The sequence below is a fragment of the Nerophis lumbriciformis genome, linkage group LG03 (assembly GCF_033978685.3).
Source record: "Nerophis lumbriciformis linkage group LG03, RoL_Nlum_v2.1, whole genome shotgun sequence".
NCBI classification, from domain to species: Eukaryota; Metazoa; Chordata; class Actinopteri; order Syngnathiformes; family Syngnathidae; genus Nerophis; species Nerophis lumbriciformis.
In genome coordinates, this window is record NC_084550.2 from 41,961,146 (window position 1) to 41,979,918 (window position 18,773).

The following is an 18,773-nucleotide window of genomic DNA, read 5'->3' on the forward strand; positions in this document are numbered from 1 at the left end:
GCAATACTTTTACTTTTGTTGAAATGTTTACACTGTTGTTACAGAATATTTCCGTTTTGCACTTTTTTGAATTGGATGTTTATCTTTATTTTTGCACATTTTAAAGCAAAATAAGCAATACTTTTACTTTTGAAATGCTTATACTATTGCAGAACATTAAGATTTGCACTGGATGTTTACTTTTATATTTGCACATTAAAAGCAAATAAGCTACTTTTAATTTTGTTAAATGTTTACATTGTTACAGAATATTTTGTCATGTTGTTGTCAATGTTGACTGAGTGGCCATACTTTTTTTTTTGTAAATAAAAGCCATGCCTTTTGAAAAAACTGGCCTACATTTATTTTTTCATCTTCATTTTAAATAAAAAAAATAATCGGTAAAAGGAAAAATAATCTATAGATTAATCGAAAAAATAATCTATAGATTAACCGATTAATCGAAAAAATAATCTATAGATTAATCGATAGAAAAATAATCGTTAGCTGCAGCCTTAGTATCATCCCAACATGCTTCACTACACACCATAGCTCACCGGCATCAAAATGTAAACAAACGCCATGGGGAGATCTACACCTAACATCCACGGTAATGATACCAAGTACAGGCACGTATCTAGTTGATACTACTATGATTACATCGATATTTTTTGGCATCAAAACATCTTCTTTCGTTTTTTTAAAATGTTTGAATATGACCAATGTCAATCCTGTAACTACTTGGTATCGGATTGATACCCAAATTTGTGGTATCATCCGAAACTAATGTAAAGTATCAAAGAAGATAAGAATAATTGATTATTACATTTTAACAGAAGTGTAGATAGAACATGTTAAAAGAGAAAGTAAGCAGATATTAAGAGTAAATGAACAAATAGATTAATAATCCATTTTTACAGTTTGTCCCTGTTGACAAAATAATAGGTAGATAAATGACACAATATGTTACTGCATATGTCAGCAGACTAATTAAGAGTCGTTGTTTGTTTACTTACTACTAAAAGACAAGTTGTCTAGTATGTTCACTCTTTTATTTAAGGACTTAACTGCAATAAGAATCATATGTTTAATGTACCCTAAGATTTTTTGTTAAAATAAAGCCAATAATGACATTTTTTTGTGGTGCCCTTTATTTAGAAAAGTACCGAAAAGTATCGACATAATTTCAGTACCGGTACCAAAATATTGGTATCGTTACAACTAGAGATATTCGATAAATGCGTTAAAATGTAATATCGGAAATTATCGGTATCGTTTTTTTTTAATATCGGTATCGTTTTTTGTTTTTTTTTGTTTTTTTTATTAAATCAACATAAAAAACACAAGATACACTTACAATTAGTGCACCAACCCAAAAAACCTCCCACTCATTCACACAAAAGGGTTGTTTCTTTCACACAAAAGGGTTGTTTCTTTCTGTTATTAATATTCTGGTTCCTACATTATATATCAATATATATCAATACAGTCTGCAAGGGATACAGTCCGTAAGCACACATGATTGTGCGTGCTGCTGGTCCACTAATAGTACTAACCTTTAACAGTTAATTTGACTCATTTTCATTAATTACTAGTTTCAATGTAACTGTTTTTATATTGTTTTACTTTCTTTTTTGTTCAAGAAAATGTTTTTAATTTATTTATCTTATTTTATTTTATAAATTTTTTTTTAAAGTACCTTATCTTCACCATACCTGGTTGTCCAAATTAGGCATAATAATGTGTTAATTCCACGACTGCATATATCGGTTGATATCGGTATCGGTTGATATCGGTATCGGTAATTAAAGAGTTGGACAATATCGGAATATCGGATATCGGCAAAAAGCCATTATCGGACATCCCTACTTGCCAACCCTCCCGATTTTCCCGGGAGACTCTCGAACTTCAGTGACCCTCCCGAAAATCTCCCGGGGCAACCATTCTCCCGAATTTCTCCCGATTTTCACCCGGACAACAATATTGGGGACGTGCCTTAAAGGCACTACCTTTAGCGTCCTTTACAACCTGTCGTCACGTGCGCTTTTCCTCCGTACAAACAGTGTGACGGCCCAATCACATAATACATGCGGCTTTTCACACACATCAGTGAATACAATGCATACTTGGTCAACAGCCATGCAGGTTACACTCAGGGTGGCCGTATAAACAACTTTAACACTGTTACAAATTTGCGCCACACTGTGAACCCACACCAGACAAGAATGACAAACACATCGGGAGAACATCCGCACCGTAACACAACACAAACAAAACTGAACAAATACCCAGAACCCCTTGCATGGAGCACTAACTCTTCCGGGACCCTACGATATACACCCCACACCCATCTCCCGAATTCGGAGGTCTCAAGATTGGCAAGTATGCCCCAGTCAGGTGCAACGGATGTGGAGTGGATCTTGTTAATGTTGTGTAATTAATAGATGTGTCATGCTTAATGCCCATGACCAATACTTCTCTGCCAGTTTGCGAAGCTTCCAATTAGGGTTGTACGGTATACTGGTATTAGTGTAGTACCGCGATACTAATGAATCATTTTCGGTACTATATCGCCTCCGAAATGTACCGGTCCCGCGACCGCGTCGAAGTCACGTCGTGACATTGCTGGTTTTACGAGCAGAGGAGCATGTTCGGCAGCGCACACACACAGAGTACTTACAAGCAGACACAGTGTGTAGACAGAAAAGGGAGAACGGACGCATTTTGGTCTAAAAACTAAAGATAAAGATGAAGTTATAACACTGAAACACCCTCAGGAAGAGGTGCTTTAAGACATGGCTAGCTAACGTCCATCCGCCGTCGGGAGTGTTTTAGCTACTTCTAAATCACTAATCCTGGTCTCCATGGCAACAAATAAAGTAAGTTTATTACATGTATCATCCCAACATGCTTCACTACACACCGTAGCTCAACGGCATCAAAATGTAAACAAACGCCATTGGTGGATCTACACCTGACATCCACTGTAATGATATCAAGTACAGGCACGTATCTAGTCGATACTACTATGATTACGTCGATATTTTTTGGCATCACAACATCTTCTTTCATTTTTTTTCAAATATATATTATGTTTATAAACTCAGTAAATATGTCCTGGACACATGAGGACTTTGAATATGACCAATGTATGATCCTGTAACTACTTGGTATCGGATTGATACCCAAATTTGTGGTATCATCCGAAACTAATGTAAAGTATCAAACAAGAGAAGAATAAGTGATTATTACATTTTAACAGAAGTGTAGATAGAACATGTTAAAAGAGAAAGTAAGCGGATATTAAGAGTAAATGAACAAGTAGATTATTAATCCATTTTTACAGTTTGTCCCTGTTGACAAAATAATAGGTAGATAAATGACACAATATGTTACTGCATACGTCAGCAGACTAACTACGAGTCTTTGTTTGTTTACTTACTACTAAAAGACAAGTTGTCCAGTATGTTCCCACACCCAACATTTCAGACTTAAACCACAGGTCCATCACCCGACTGGCAAAAACAATAGTCCAGGATATCACTCACCCACTACACCAATACATCATCCCACTACCATCAGGGCGCAGGTACAGAACTATCAAATTCCGGAGGGCTCGCCTCAGGAAAAGCCTAATTCCTGCAGCTATAGCCGCCCTTAACAGCAGGCCCGGCCGACCCGTCCGACAAGCCTGTAAATGTGTGTTGGTCATGTATGATGTCTTTTTGTTATTTTTATTTTTTTATTTTTTGTGTGATGTGTAATATATACATATTGTTTAAATGTACCCAAGGGGACCAATAAATCTAAATCTAAATCTAAAAATCTAATGTTCACTATTTTATTTAAGGACTTACCTGCAATAATAAACATATGTTTAATGTACCCTAAGATTTTTTGTTAAAATAAAGCCAATAATGACATTTTTTTGTGGTGCCCTTTATTTTGAAAAGTACCGAAAAGTATCGACATAATTTCAGTACCGGTACCAAAATATTGGTATCGTTACAACTAGAGCTGTCCGATAAATGCGCTAAAATGTAATATCGGAAATTATCGGTATCGTTTTTTTTTAATATCGGTATCGTGTTTTTTTATTTTTTATTTTTTATTTTTTATTAAATCAACATAAAAAACACAAGATACACTTACAATTAGTGCACCAACCCAACAAACCTTCCTCCCCCATTTACACTCATTCACACTCATTCACACAAAAGGGTTGTTTCTTTCTGTTATTAATATTCTGGTTCCTACATTATATATCAATATATATCAATACAGTCTGCAAGGGATACAGTCCGTAAGCACACATGATTGTGTGTGCTGCTGGTCCACTAATAGTACTAACCTTTAACAGTTAATTTTAATAATTTTCATTAATTATTAGTTTCAATGTAACTGTTTTTATATTGTTTTACTTTATTTTTTATTCAAGAAAACGTTTTTAATTTATTTATCTTATTTTATTTTATTAATTTTTAAAAAAAGGACTTTATCTTCACCATACCTGGTTGTCCAAATTAGGCATAATAATGTGTTAATTCCACGACTGCATATATCGGTTGATATCGGTATCGGTAATTAAAGAGTTGGACAATATCGGGATATCGGCAAAAAGACATTATCGGACATCCTTAGTTACAACACTACTTCCAATTGTTCTCTATTTAATGTTTTTTTTTCCTGATCTGCTCTTTTTTCAAGCACGAGGCCAAGATCTGCTCGCTCAGCGAGTACACACACAACATGGAGAGGAAGAGGAGACAGTTGGAGGAAAGCTACGACTCTCTGGCAGACGAGCTGGACAAAGTCCAAGTTGGAGGTAGAGCAATGTGTAAACGTGGCATGTATGATTATTACATAAAACCATCCAGGGGTGACAACACACAATGTCAAGAACTGAAGTGAATGTTTATTTTTTTATCTGGAAAAAGCGATCGTAAGAAGTTGTGTCAGCCAGAGTCAGACAAAGTTTGCACCATTTTGATAATTTTAGAGGACAATTTTGAAAAACATGTTTCATTTGATCCAATGGAAGGATAATGTAGAACATTTTGAATAACTATACTTTTGGAACATTGAATATTCCAGTATAGAGAAAATGAAATGAGCAATTTTTATGAAAGCATAACTTCTTTCAGCCTTTTTTTCCTCCCAATTGTGTGTGTTATTTACAGCTGAAATACATATTCAACTCATAAAAATGCATTTGAATTCAAAATTCAACCAGTTAATGCATAAAAAAGAGGTTAACTGTACTGAAGGGATGGACACAATATATATAATAATAATAACTTTTTAAAACAAGTTGCAGGTTACAAAAGCTGATGTATGACGTAGTGTGTGTGTGTGTGTGTGTGTTTATGTAGCATATGTATATATACAGTCAAGTTTACATACACTTGTAAAGAACATAATGTCATGGCTGTCTTAAATTTCCAATAATTTCTACAACTCTTATTTTTTTGTGATAGAGTTATTGGAGCACATCCTTGTTTGTTGGTCACAAAAACATCACATTGACAAAGATAAGGCCTTCTGGAGGAAAAATCTGTGGTCAGATGAAACAAAAATTGAGCTGTTCGGCCACAATACCCAGCAATATGTTTGGAGGAGAAAAGGTGAGGCCTTTTAATCCCAGCAACACCATTCCTACAGTCAAAGCATGGTGGTGGTAGTATTATGCTCTGGGCCTGTTTTGCTACCAATGGAACTGGTGCTTTAAATGGGACAATGAAAAAGGAGGATTACCTCCAAATTCTTCAGGACAACCTAAAATCATCAGCCCGGAGGTTGGGTCTTGGGCGCAGTTGGGTGTTCCAACAGGACAATGACCCCAAACACACATCAAACGTGGTAAAAGAATGGCTAAATCAGGTTAGAATTAAGGCCTGACTTAAACATCTGGACAATGCTGAAGAAACAAGTCCATGTCAGAAAACCAACACAATTAGCTGAACTGCATACATTTTGTCAAGAGGAGTGGTCAAAAATTCAGCCAGAAGCTTGTAGATGGCTACCAAAAGCGCCTTATTGCAGTGAAACTTGCCAAGGGACATGTAAGCAAATATTAACATTGCTGTACGTATACTTTTGACCCAGCACATTTGCTCACATTTTCAGTAGACCCATAATAAATTCATAAAAGAACCAAACTTTATGAATGTTTTTTGTGACCAACAAGTATGTGCTCCAATCACTCTATCACAAACAAATAAGAGCTGTAAAAATGATTGGAAACTCAAGACAGCCATGACATTATGTTCTTTACAAGTGTATGTAAACTTTTGACCGTGACTGTATGTAGGTGTGTGTGTGTGTGTGTGTGTGTGTGTGTGTGTGTGTGTGTGTGTGTGTGTGTGTGTGTGTGTGTGTGTGTGTGGGTAAATATATATATTCTTTAAAAAATATTTAAAAAATATGTTTTTGTATTAGGTTAACATGTTTTTAATATATATTTTTTTAATTGAGTCTTGAAAATTATGAATTGTATTTGATTCAGAACAAATAACTGCAATTAGGATTTTTTTTTTTTTTTTTTTTTAGCAGCCTTACTATACCATACATTTTCAAATAAATTAATGTGTGTTGGCCCTGTGATGAAGTGGCTGGATAGGCTCCAGCGACCCTGAGAAGGACGAGTGGTAGAAAAATGGATGGATGCATGAAATAAAATACTCTTTCACTTTATTTGGGACGGCGTGGCGCAGTGGGAGAGTGGCCGTGCGCGACCCGAGGGTCCCTGGTTCAATCCCCACCTAGTACCAACCTCGTCATGTCCGTTGTGTCCTGAGCAAGACACTTCACCCTTGCTCCTGATGGGTGCTGGTAGCGCCTTGCATGGCAGCTCCCTCCATCAGTGTGTGAATGTATGTGTGAATGGGTAAATGTGGAAGTAGTGTCAAAGCGCTTTGAGTACCTTGAAGGTAGAAAAGCGCTATATAAGTACAACCCATTTATCATTTTATTTTAATTTTTTAATTATAATCAAATACATTAAATGAAAATATAATGCAATTACAATACAGTTTAATACGATTTAATAAAATTAGAATATGATACAACATCAAAAGTAGCTATAATCTGTTTTTTGTTTCTACTATTTGTGTCATTTGCCGTCTAAAATGTAGCCAGGATATGAGTTATTTGGGCCTGAATCATACACCTGCCCAATTTAATGAGATCAAACACAGGAAAATGTCACAAAAAATCTGCCATTAAAACAAACATTGAAATACTATCTTATTAGACTTTGCAGGTGTACCTAATTAAATGAAACTATAGTGCAATTAGAATACAGTTTAATACGATTTAATAAAATGAGAATATGATACAACATCAAAATGTAGCTATAATCTGTTTTTTTTTGTACTATTTGTGTCATTTGTCGTCTAAAATGTAGCCACGATATGAGTTATTTGGGCCTGAATCATACACCTGCCCAATTTAATGAGATCAAACACAGGAAAATGTCACAAAAAAGTATCTTATTAGACTTTGCAGGTGTACTTAATTAAATGAAAATACAATGCAATTATAATACCGTTTATTACGATTTAATAAAATTAAAATATGATACAACATCAAAATGTAGCTATGATCTGTTTTTTTTCTACTATTTGCGACATTTGCCGTCTAAAATATAGCCAGGATATGAGTTATTTGGGCCTGAATCATACACCTGCCCAATTTAATGAGATCAAACACAGGAAAATGTGACGGCGTTGCGCAGTGGAAGAATGGCCGTGCGCGACCCGAGGGTCCCTGGTTCAATCCCCACCTAGTACCAACCTCGTCATGTCCGTTGTGTCCTGAGCAAGACACTTCACCCTTGCTCCTGATGGGTGCTGGTTAGCGCCTTGCATGGCAGCTCCCTCCATCAGTGTGTGAATGTGTGTGTGAATGGGTAAATGTGGAAGTAGTGTCAAAGCGCTTTGAGTACCTTGAAGGTAGAAAAGCGCTATACAAGTACAACCCATTTATTTACCATTTATTATTTAAAATGTCACAAAAAATCTGCCATTAAAACAAACATTGAAATACTATCTCATTAGACTTTGCAGGTGTACCTAATTAAATGAAAATATAATGCAATTAAAATACAGTTTAATACGATTTAATAAAATGAGAATATGATACAACATCAAAATGTGGCTATAATCTGTTTTTTTTCTACTATTTGTGTCATTTGCCGTCTAAAATGTAGCCAGGATATGAGTTATTTGGGCCTGAAACATACACCTGCCCAATTTAATGAGATCAAACACACGGAAATGTCACAAAAAAATCTGCCACAAAAACTATAAACTAAAACAAATACTAGACTTTGCACGTGTGCCTAAATAAATGCAAATATAATGCAATTAGACTACGGTGTAATATGATTTAATAAAATTTGAATATGATACAACATCAAAATGTAGCTATTATATGTTTTTTTTCTACTATTTGAGACATTTGCCGTCTAAAATGTAGCCAGGATATGAGTTATTTGGGCCTGAATCATACACCTGCCCAATTTAATGAGATCAAACACAGGAAAATGTCACAAAAAAGTATCTTATTAGACTTTGCAGGTGTACTTAATTAAATGAAAATACAATGCAATTATAATACAGTTTATTACGATTTAATAAAATTAAAATATGATACAACATCAAAATGTAGCTATAATATGTTTTTTTCTACTATTTGCGACATTTGCCGTCTAAAATGTAGCCAGTATGAGTTATTTGGGCCTGAATCATACACCTGCCCAATTTAATGAGATCAAACACAGGAAAATGTCACAAACAATCTGCCATTAAAACAAACATTGAAATACTATCTCATTAGACTTTGCAGGTGTACCTAATTAAATGAAAATATAATGCAATTAAAATACAGTTTAATACGATTTAATAAAATGAGAATATGAAACAACATCAAAATGTAGCTATAATCTGTTTTTTTTCTACTATTTGTGTCATTTGCCATCTAAAATGTAGCCAGGATATGAGTTATTTGGGCCTGAATCATACACCTGCCCAATTTAATGAGATCAAACACACGGAAATGTCACAAAAAAATCTGCCACAAAAACCATAAACTAAAACAAATACTAGACTTTGCACGTGTGCCTGAATAAATGCAAATATAATGCAATTAGTGTACGGTGTAATATGATTTAATAAAATTTGAATATGATACAACATCAAAATGTAGCTATAATATGGTTTTTTTCTACTATTTGAGACATTTGCCGTCTAAAATGTAGCCAGGATATGAGTTATTTGGGCCTGAATCATACACCTGCCCAATTTAATGAGATCAAACACAAGAAAATGTCACAAACAATCTGCCACTAAAACAAACATTGAAATACTATCTTACAAGACTTTGCAGGTGTACCTAATTACATGAAAATATAGTGCAATTAGAATACCGTTTAATATGATTTAATAAAATGAGAATATGATACAACATCAAAATGTAGTTATAATCTGTTTTTTTCTACTATTGTGTCATTTGCCGTCTAAATTGTAGCCAGGATATGAGTTATTTTGGCCTGAATCATACACCTGCCCAATTTAATGAGATCAAACACAGGAAAATGTCACAAAAAAATCTGCCACAAAAACCATAAACTAAAAAAAATATTATCTTATTAGACTTTGCAGGTGTACCTAATTAAATGAAAATATCGTGCAATTAGAATACAGTTTAATACGATTTAATAAAATTAGAATATTATACAACCTCAAAATGTAGCTATAATTTGTTTTTTTTTCTACTATTTGTGTCATTTGCCGTCTAAAATGTAGCCAGGATATGAGTTATTTGGGCCTGAATCATACACCTGCCTAATTTAATGAGATCAAACACTGGAAAATGTCACAAAAAATCTGCCATTAAAACAAACATTGTAATACTATCTTATTAGACTTTGCAGGTGTACCTAATTAAATGAAAATATAATGCAATTAGAATACAGTTTAATACGATTTAATAAAATGAGAATATGAAACAACATCAAAATGTAGCTATAATCTGTTTTATTTCTACTATTTGTGTCATTTGCCATCTAAAATGTAGCCAGGATATGAGTTATTTGGGCCTGAATCATACACCTGCCCAATTTAATGAGATCAAACACAGGAAAATGTCACAAAAAATCTGCCACAAAAACCATAAACTAAAACAAATACTAGACTTTGCACGTGTGCCTAATTAAATGAAAATATAATGCAATTAGAGTACAGTTTAATACGATTTAATAACATTTTAATATGATTACGACATCAAAATGTAGCTGTAATCTGTTTTTTTTTTCTACTATTTGCGACATTTGCCGTTTAAAATATAGTCAGGATATGAGTTATTTGGGCCTGAATCATACACCTGCCCAATTTAATGAGATCAAACGCAGGAAAATGTCACAAAAAATCTGCCACAAATACCATAAACTAAAACAAATACTATCTTATTAGACTTTGCAGGTGTACCTAATTAAATGAAAAATATAATGCAATTAGAATACAGTTTAATACGATTTAATAAAATTTGAATATGATACAACATCAAAATGTAGCTATAGTATGTTTTTTTTTCTACTATTTGAGACATTTGCCGTCTAAAATGTAACCAGGATATGAGTTATTTGGACCTGAATCATACACCTGCCCAATTTAATGAGATCAAACACAGGAAAATGTCACAAAAAAGTATCTTATTAGACTTTGCAGGTGTACTTAATTAAATGAAAATACAATGCAATTATAATACAGTTTATTACGATTTAATAAAATTAAAATATGATACAACATCAAAATGTAGCTATAATCTGTTTTTCTTCTACTATTTGCGACATTTGCCGTCTAAAATGTAGCCAGGATATGAGTTATTTGGGCCTGAATCATACACCTGCCCAATTTAATGAGATCAAACACAGGAAAATGTCACAAAAAATCTGCCATTAAAACAAACATTGTAATACTATCTTATTAGACTTTGCAGGTGTACCTAATTAAATGAAAATATAATGCAATTAGAATACAGTTTAATACGATTTAATAAAATGAGAATATGAAACAACATCAAAATGTAGCTATAATCTGTTTTATTTCTACTATTTGTGTCATTTGCCATCTAAAATGTAGCCAGGATATGAGTTATTTGGACCTGAATCATACACCTGCCCAATTTAATGAGATCAAACACAGGAAAATGTCACAAAAAATCTGCCACAAACACCATAAACTAAAACAAATACTAGAATTTGCACATGTGCCTAATTAAATGAAAATATAATGCAATTAGAGTACAGTTTAATACGATTTAATAACATTTTATTATGATACGACATCAAAATGTAGCTGTAATCTGTTTTTTTTTTCTACTATTTGCGACATTTGCCGTTTAAAATATAGCCAGGATATGAGTTATTTGGGCCTGAATCATACACCTGCCCAATTTAATGAGATCAAACACAGGAAAATGTCACAAAAAATCTGCCACAAAAACCATAAACTAAAACAAATACTATCTTATTAGACTTTGCAGGTGTACCTAATTAAATGAAAATATAATGCAATTAGAATACAGTTTAATACGATTTAATAAAATTTGAATATGATACAACATCAAAATGTAGCTATAGTATGTTTTTTTTTCTACTATTTGAGACATTTGCCGTCTAAAATGTAACCAGGATATGAGTTATTTGGACCTGAATCATACACCTGCCCAATTTAATGAGATCAAACACAGGAAAATGTCACAAAAAATCGGCCACAAAAACCATAAACTAAAACAAATACTATCTTATTAGACTTTGCAGGTGTAACCTATTAAATGAAAATATAATGCAATTATAATACAGTTTATTACCATTTAATAAAATTTGATTATCAATCAATCAATCTTTATTTATATAGCCCTAAATCACAAGTGTCTCAAAGGGCTGCACAAGCCACAACGACATCCTCGGTACAAAGCCCACATAAGGGCAAGGAAAAACTCACCCCAGTGGGACGTCGATATGAATGACTATGAGAAACCTTGGAGAGGACCGCATATGTGGGTAACCCCCCCCCCTCTAGGGGAGACCGAAAGCAATGGATGTCGAGTGGGTCTGACATAATATTGTGAGAGTCCAGTCCATAGTGGATCCAACATAATAGTAAGAGTCCAGTCCATAGTGGGGCCAGCAGGACACCATCCCGAGCGGAGACGGGTCAGCAGCGCAGAGATGTTCCCAGCCGATGCACAGGCGAGCGGTCCACCCCGGGTCCCGACTCTGGACAGCCAGCACTTCATCCATGGCCACCGGACCTGTGCCCCCCCCCCCCCCCCCCCCCCCCCCTCAAGGAAAAGGGGAGCAGAGGAGAAAAGAAAAGAAACGGCAGATCAACTGGTCTAACAGGGGGGCTATTTAAAGGCTAGAGTATACAAATGAGTTTTAAGATGGGACTTAAATGCTTCTACTGAGGTAGCATCTCTAATTGTTACCGGGAGGGCATTCCATAGTACTGGAGCCCGAATAGAAAACGCTCTATAGCCCGCAGACTTTTTTTGGGCTCTGGGAATCACTAATAAGCCGGAGTTCTTTGAACGCAGATTTCTTGCCGGGACATATGGTACAATGCAATCGACAAGATAGGACGGAGCTAGACCGTGTAGTATTTTATACGTAAGTAGTAAAACCTTAAAGTCACATCTTAAGTGCACAGGAAGCCAGTGCAGGTGAGCCAGTATAGGCGTAATATGATCAAACTTTCTTGTTCTTGCCAAAAGTCTAGCAGCCGCATTTTGTACCAACTGTAATTTTTTAATGCTAGACATAGGGAGACCCGAAAATAATACGTTACAGTAGTCGAGACGAGACGTAACGAACGCATGAATAATGATCTCAGCGTCGCTAGTGGATAAAATAGAACGGATTTTAGCGATATTACGGAGATGAAAGAAGGCCGTTTTAGTAACACTCTTAATGTGTGATTCAAACGAGAGAGTTGGGTCGAAGATAATACCCAGATTCTTTACTGATTCGCCTTGTGTAATTGTTTGGTTGTCAAATGTTAAGGTGGTATTATTAAATAAATGTCGGTGTTTAGCAGGACCGATAATCAGCATTTCCGTTTTCTTGGCGTTGAGTTGCAAGAAGTTAGCGGACATCCATTGTTTAATTTCATTAAGACACGCCTCCAGCTGACTACAATCCGGCGTGTTGGTCAGCTTTAGGGGCATGTAGAGTTGGGTGTCATCAGCATAACAATGAAAGCTAACACCGTATTTGCGTATGATGTCGCCTAGCGGCAGCATGTAAATACTAAAGAGTGCAGGGCCAAGAACCGAACCCTGAGGAACTCCGCACGTTACCTTAACATAGTCCGAGGTCACATTATTATGGGAGACGCATTGCATCCTGTCAGTAAGATAAGAGTTAAACCACGACAAAGCTAAGTCTGACATACCAATACGTGTTTTGATACGCTCTAATAAAATATTATGATCGACGGTATCGAAAGCAGCGCTAAGATCAAGAAGCAGCAACATAGATGACGCATCAGAATCCATCGTTAGCAGTAGATCATTAGTCATTTTTATTTTATTATGATACAACATCAAAATGTAGCTATAATCTGTTTTTTTTTTCTACTATTTGCGACATTTGCCGTCTAAAATGTAGCCAGGATATGAGTTATTTGGGCCTGAATCATACACCTGCCCAATTTAATGAGACCAAACACAAGAAAATGTTACAAAAAATCTGCCACAAAAACCATAAACTAAAACAATTACTATCTCATTAGACTTTGCAGGTGTACGTAATTAAATGAAAATATAATGCAATTATAATACAGTTTATTACGATTTAATACATTTAGAATATGATACAACATCAAAATGTAGCTATAATCTGTTTTTTTTCTACTATTTGTGTCATTTGCTGTCTAAAATGTAGCCAGGATATGAGTTATTTGGGCCTGAATCATACACCTGCCCAACTTAGTAAGATCAAACACAGGAAAATGTCACAAAAAATCAGCCACAAAAACCATAAACTAAAACAAATGCTATCTTATTAGACTTTGCAGGTGTACCTAATTAAATGAAAATACAATGCAATTAGAATACAGTTTATTACGATTTAATAACATTAGAATATGATACAACATTAAAATGTAGCTATAATCCGTTTTTTTTCTACTATTTGTGTCATTTGCTGTCTAAAATGTAGCTAGGATGTGAGTTATTTGGGCCTGAATCATACACCTGCCCAACTTAATGAGTTCAAACACAGGAAAATGTCACAAAAAATCTGCCACATAAACTAAAACAAACATTGAAATACTATCTTATTAGACTTTGCAGGTGTACCTAATGTTTTGGCCAAACGGGTAGGTTGCATTAACATGCACGAGCGATGGCCCCTATTATAATGCATCTCAGTTGCTGCAGGCACAGGTTGTGCTTGAAAATACACATTTACACTCCTAGGAGAGGGAGGATGTTATCAATATCTGTCAAGAAGGAGAGTAAATGCGAGGTTAATAAAGAAGGAAAAGCACATAAAGAGGGCGAGTAAATCTAGTCCAAGTCGGCAGCTTTTTAAAGAATGGTTTAAAGCACAAAGTGTGACATCCGTACTCACAAAGCAATTAGATAACATAATGTCACGACAAAATCATCGGGAAACAAATAATGTAAGGAACAACTGAGCTGCAACGAGAGGAAGCCAGTTCATGCTTACAAAAGTTTCACTACAGTGGAGTTTTTTTATTTTTTTATTGTATAAAACAAAGCTTTAAACAACGGAACAGGACCGGATCAATACATGAATAGTTCCCGTTCACAGGCCATGTGAGAAGTATTGACAGGAACATGCCGGAGGCCACGAGAAAGCCACATGAAGCCAGCTGTGGATTTTAGGTCAGGTCAGTCAATATGTGCTTCACTACTAAACCCAGCCTGCAGGAACATATCTCAAAGTCACCTGCTTCATGTTGATAAGTACCAGCCGTGGAAATAAATGACAATTTTGCATAGTTTTTTTCAAATCTTCACATGTCCTTTAACTCAAGTATGTTTACTTTCAAGTACACTATCTTGCCAAAAGTATTTGGCCACCTGCCTTGACTCACATATGACCTTGAAGTGCCATCCCATTCCTAACCCATAGGGTTCAATATGATGTGGGTCCACCTTTTGCAGCTATTACAGCTTCATAGTGAAACCACACTAAACAACACTGTCATAAACGTGTGCCATATAGTGAAACCACACTAAACAACACTGTCATAAAAATGTGCCATATAGTGAAACCACACTAAACAACACTGTCATAAACATATGGTATATAGTGAAACCACACTAAACAACACTGTCATAAACATGTGCTATATAGTGAAACCACACTTAACAACACTGTCATAAACATGTGCTATATAGTGAAACCACACTAAACAACACTGTCATAAATATGTGCCATATAGTGAAACCTCACTAAACAACACTGTCATAAACAAGTGCCATATAGTGAAACCACACTAAACAACACTGTCATAAACATGTGCCATATAGTGAAACCACACTAAACAACACTGTCATAAACATGTGCCATATAGTGAAACCACATTAAACAACACTGTCATAAAAATGTGCCATATAGTGAAACCACACTAAACAACACCGTCATAAACATGTGCCATATAGTGAAACCACACTAAACAACCGTGTCATAAACATGTGCCATATAGTGAAACCACACTAAACAACACTGTCATAAAAATGTGCCATATAGTGAAACCCCACTAAACAACACTGTTATAAACATGTGCCATATAGTGAAACCACACTAAACAACACCGTCATAAACATGTGCCATATAGTGAAACCACACTAAACATTGTCATAAACATGTGCCATATAGTGAAACCACACTAAACAACACTGTCATAAACATGTGCTATATAGTGAAACCACACTAAACAACACTGTCATAATTATGTGCCATATAGTGAAACCACATTAAACAACACTGTCATAAAAATGTGCCATATAGTGAAACCACACTAAACAACACTGTCATAAACATGTGCTATATAGTGAAACCACACTAAACAACACTGTCATAAACATGTGCCATATAGTGAAACCACACTAAACAACACTATCATAAACATGTACCATATAGTGAAACCACACTAAACAACACTGTCATAAACATGTGCCATATAGTGAAACCACACTAAACAACACCGTCATAAACATGTGCCATATAGTGAAACCACACTAAACAACCGTGTCATAAACATGTGCCATATAGTGAAACAACACTAAACAACACTGTCATAAAAATGTGCCATATAGTGAAACCCCACTAAACAACACTGTTATAAACATGTGCCATATAGTGAAACCACACTAAACAACACCGTCATAAACATGTGCCATACAGTGAAACCACACTAAACAACACTGTCATAAACATGTGCCATATAGTGAAACCACACTAAACAACACTGTCATAAACATGTGCTATATAGTGAAACCACACTAAACAACACTGTCATAAACATGTGCCATATAGTGAAACCACACTAAACAACACTGTCATAAACATGTGCCATATAGTGAAACCACACTAAACAACACTGTCATAAACATGTGCTATATAGTGAAACCACACTAAACAACACTGTCATAAACATGTGCCATATAGTGAAACCACACTAAACAACACTGTCATAAACATGTGCCATACAGTGAAACCACACTAAACAACATTGTCATAAACATGTGCCATATAGTGAAACCACACTAAACAACACTGTCATAAACATGTGCCATATAGTAAAACCACACTAAACAACACTGTCATAAACATGTGCCATATAGTGAAACCACACTAAACAACACTGTCATAAACATGTGCCATATAGTGAAACCACACTAAACAACACTGTCATAAAAACGTGCCATATAGTGAAACCACACTAAACAACACTGTCATAAACATGTGCCATATAGTGAAGCCACACTAAACAACACTGTCATAAACATGTGCCATATAGTGAAACCACACTAAACAACGACGACAAACACATTTTGGAAGAATATTTGCACCGCAACACAACATTAACACTACAGAACAAATTCCTAGAATTCTTTGCAGCACCAACTCTTCCGGAACACTACAATATGAACAAACGCCATTGGTGGATCTACACCTAACATCCACTGTAATGATACCACGTACAATAGCATATCTAGTCGATACTACTATGATTACATCGATATTTTTCAAACATGTCCTTGGACACATGAGGACTTTGAATATGACCAATGTATGATCCTGTAACTACTTGGTGTCGGATTGATACCCAAATTTGTCGTATCATCCAAAACTAATGTAAAGTATCAAACAACAGAAGAATAAGTGATTATTACATTTTAACAGAAGTGTAGATGGAACATGTTGGAACAGAAAATAAGCAGATATTAACAGTAAATGAACAAGTAGATTAATAATTCATTTGCTACCACTTGTCCTTAATAATGTTGACAAAATAATAGGTAGATAAATGACACAATATGTTACTGCATACGTCAGCAGACTAATTAGGAGTCTTTTTTGTTTACTTACTACTAAAAGACAATCTGTCTAGTATGTTCACTATTTTATTTAAGGACTAAATTGCAATAATAAACATATGTAATGTACACTAAGATTTTTTTGTTAAAATAAAGCCAATAATGACATTTTTTGTGGTCCCCTTTGTTTAGAAAAGTACCAAAAAGTACCGAAATACTTTTGGTACCGGTACCAAAATATTGGTATCGGGACAACACTAGTACACGCACACACTGAGCTCCCACTGGCAGAAATATAGATCGGCGTCTATGGGTGCTTGAGCCTATGAAGTAAATGGTAAATAAGTTATACTTGTATAGCGCTTTTCTACCTTCAAGGTGCTAAAAGCACTTTGACACTATTTCCACATTCACCCATTCACACACACATTCACACACTGATGGCGGGAGCTGCCATGCAAGGCCCTAACCACGACCCATCAGGAGCAAGGGTGAAGTGTCTTGCTCAAGGACAAAACGGACGTGACGAGGTTGGTAGAAGGTGGTGGATCAAACCAGGAACCCTCAGGTTGCTGCCACGGCCACTCTCCCAACCGCGCCACGCCGTCCCAAGTGGACAAGTCGCCACCTCATCACAGGACCAACACAGACAGACAACATTCACACTCACATTCACACACTAAGGACCATTTAGTGGTGTCAATCAACCTATCCCCAGGTGCATGTCTTTGGAGGTGGGAGGGGCCTATCCCCAGGTGCATATATTTGGAGGTGGGAGGGGCCTATCCCCAGGTGCATGTCTTTGGAGGTGGGAGGAAGCCGGAGTACCCGGAGGGAACCCACGCAGTCACGGGGAGAACATGCAAACTCCTGTTATAATCACTTAATCATTTTATTGGTGTCACCACCTGTTGGCTCAGCTTTTATTAGAGCAGAACCCACTAAACTGGTACATTATTACACATCCATTTTCTTTACCGCTTACCCTCGTTATGGTTACAGGTAAGCTGCGGGCTATTGGTGAGAGACGATGTACATGTATAATGTGTACATAAACAAGTACATTGAGGGGAATTGTAATACTATGACTTTGCAAATGCCATCTTTTTTTGCTAATTAAAAAACATACATATACTTTATGTATACCAGCAAATATCTCCAACACGCTTGTAATTTACGGCAAAGCTCTGAGCTGTATCAACCAACAAAGCATA

At 35.7% G+C, this 18,773-nt stretch overlaps 1 protein-coding gene across 1 annotated transcript in view; it reads left to right on the forward strand.

Moving 5' to 3' along the window:
* Window positions 1-18,773, forward strand: part of kif5ab (kinesin family member 5A, b) — a 459,246-nt gene that overhangs the window by 305,689 nt on the left and 134,784 nt on the right. Inside the window, exon 17 of the mRNA XM_061937764.2 lies at window positions 4,687-4,804. Coding sequence (XP_061793748.2) covers window positions 4,687-4,804 — 118 coding nt within the window. The remainder of the gene's footprint in view (window positions 1-4,686; window positions 4,805-18,773) is intronic.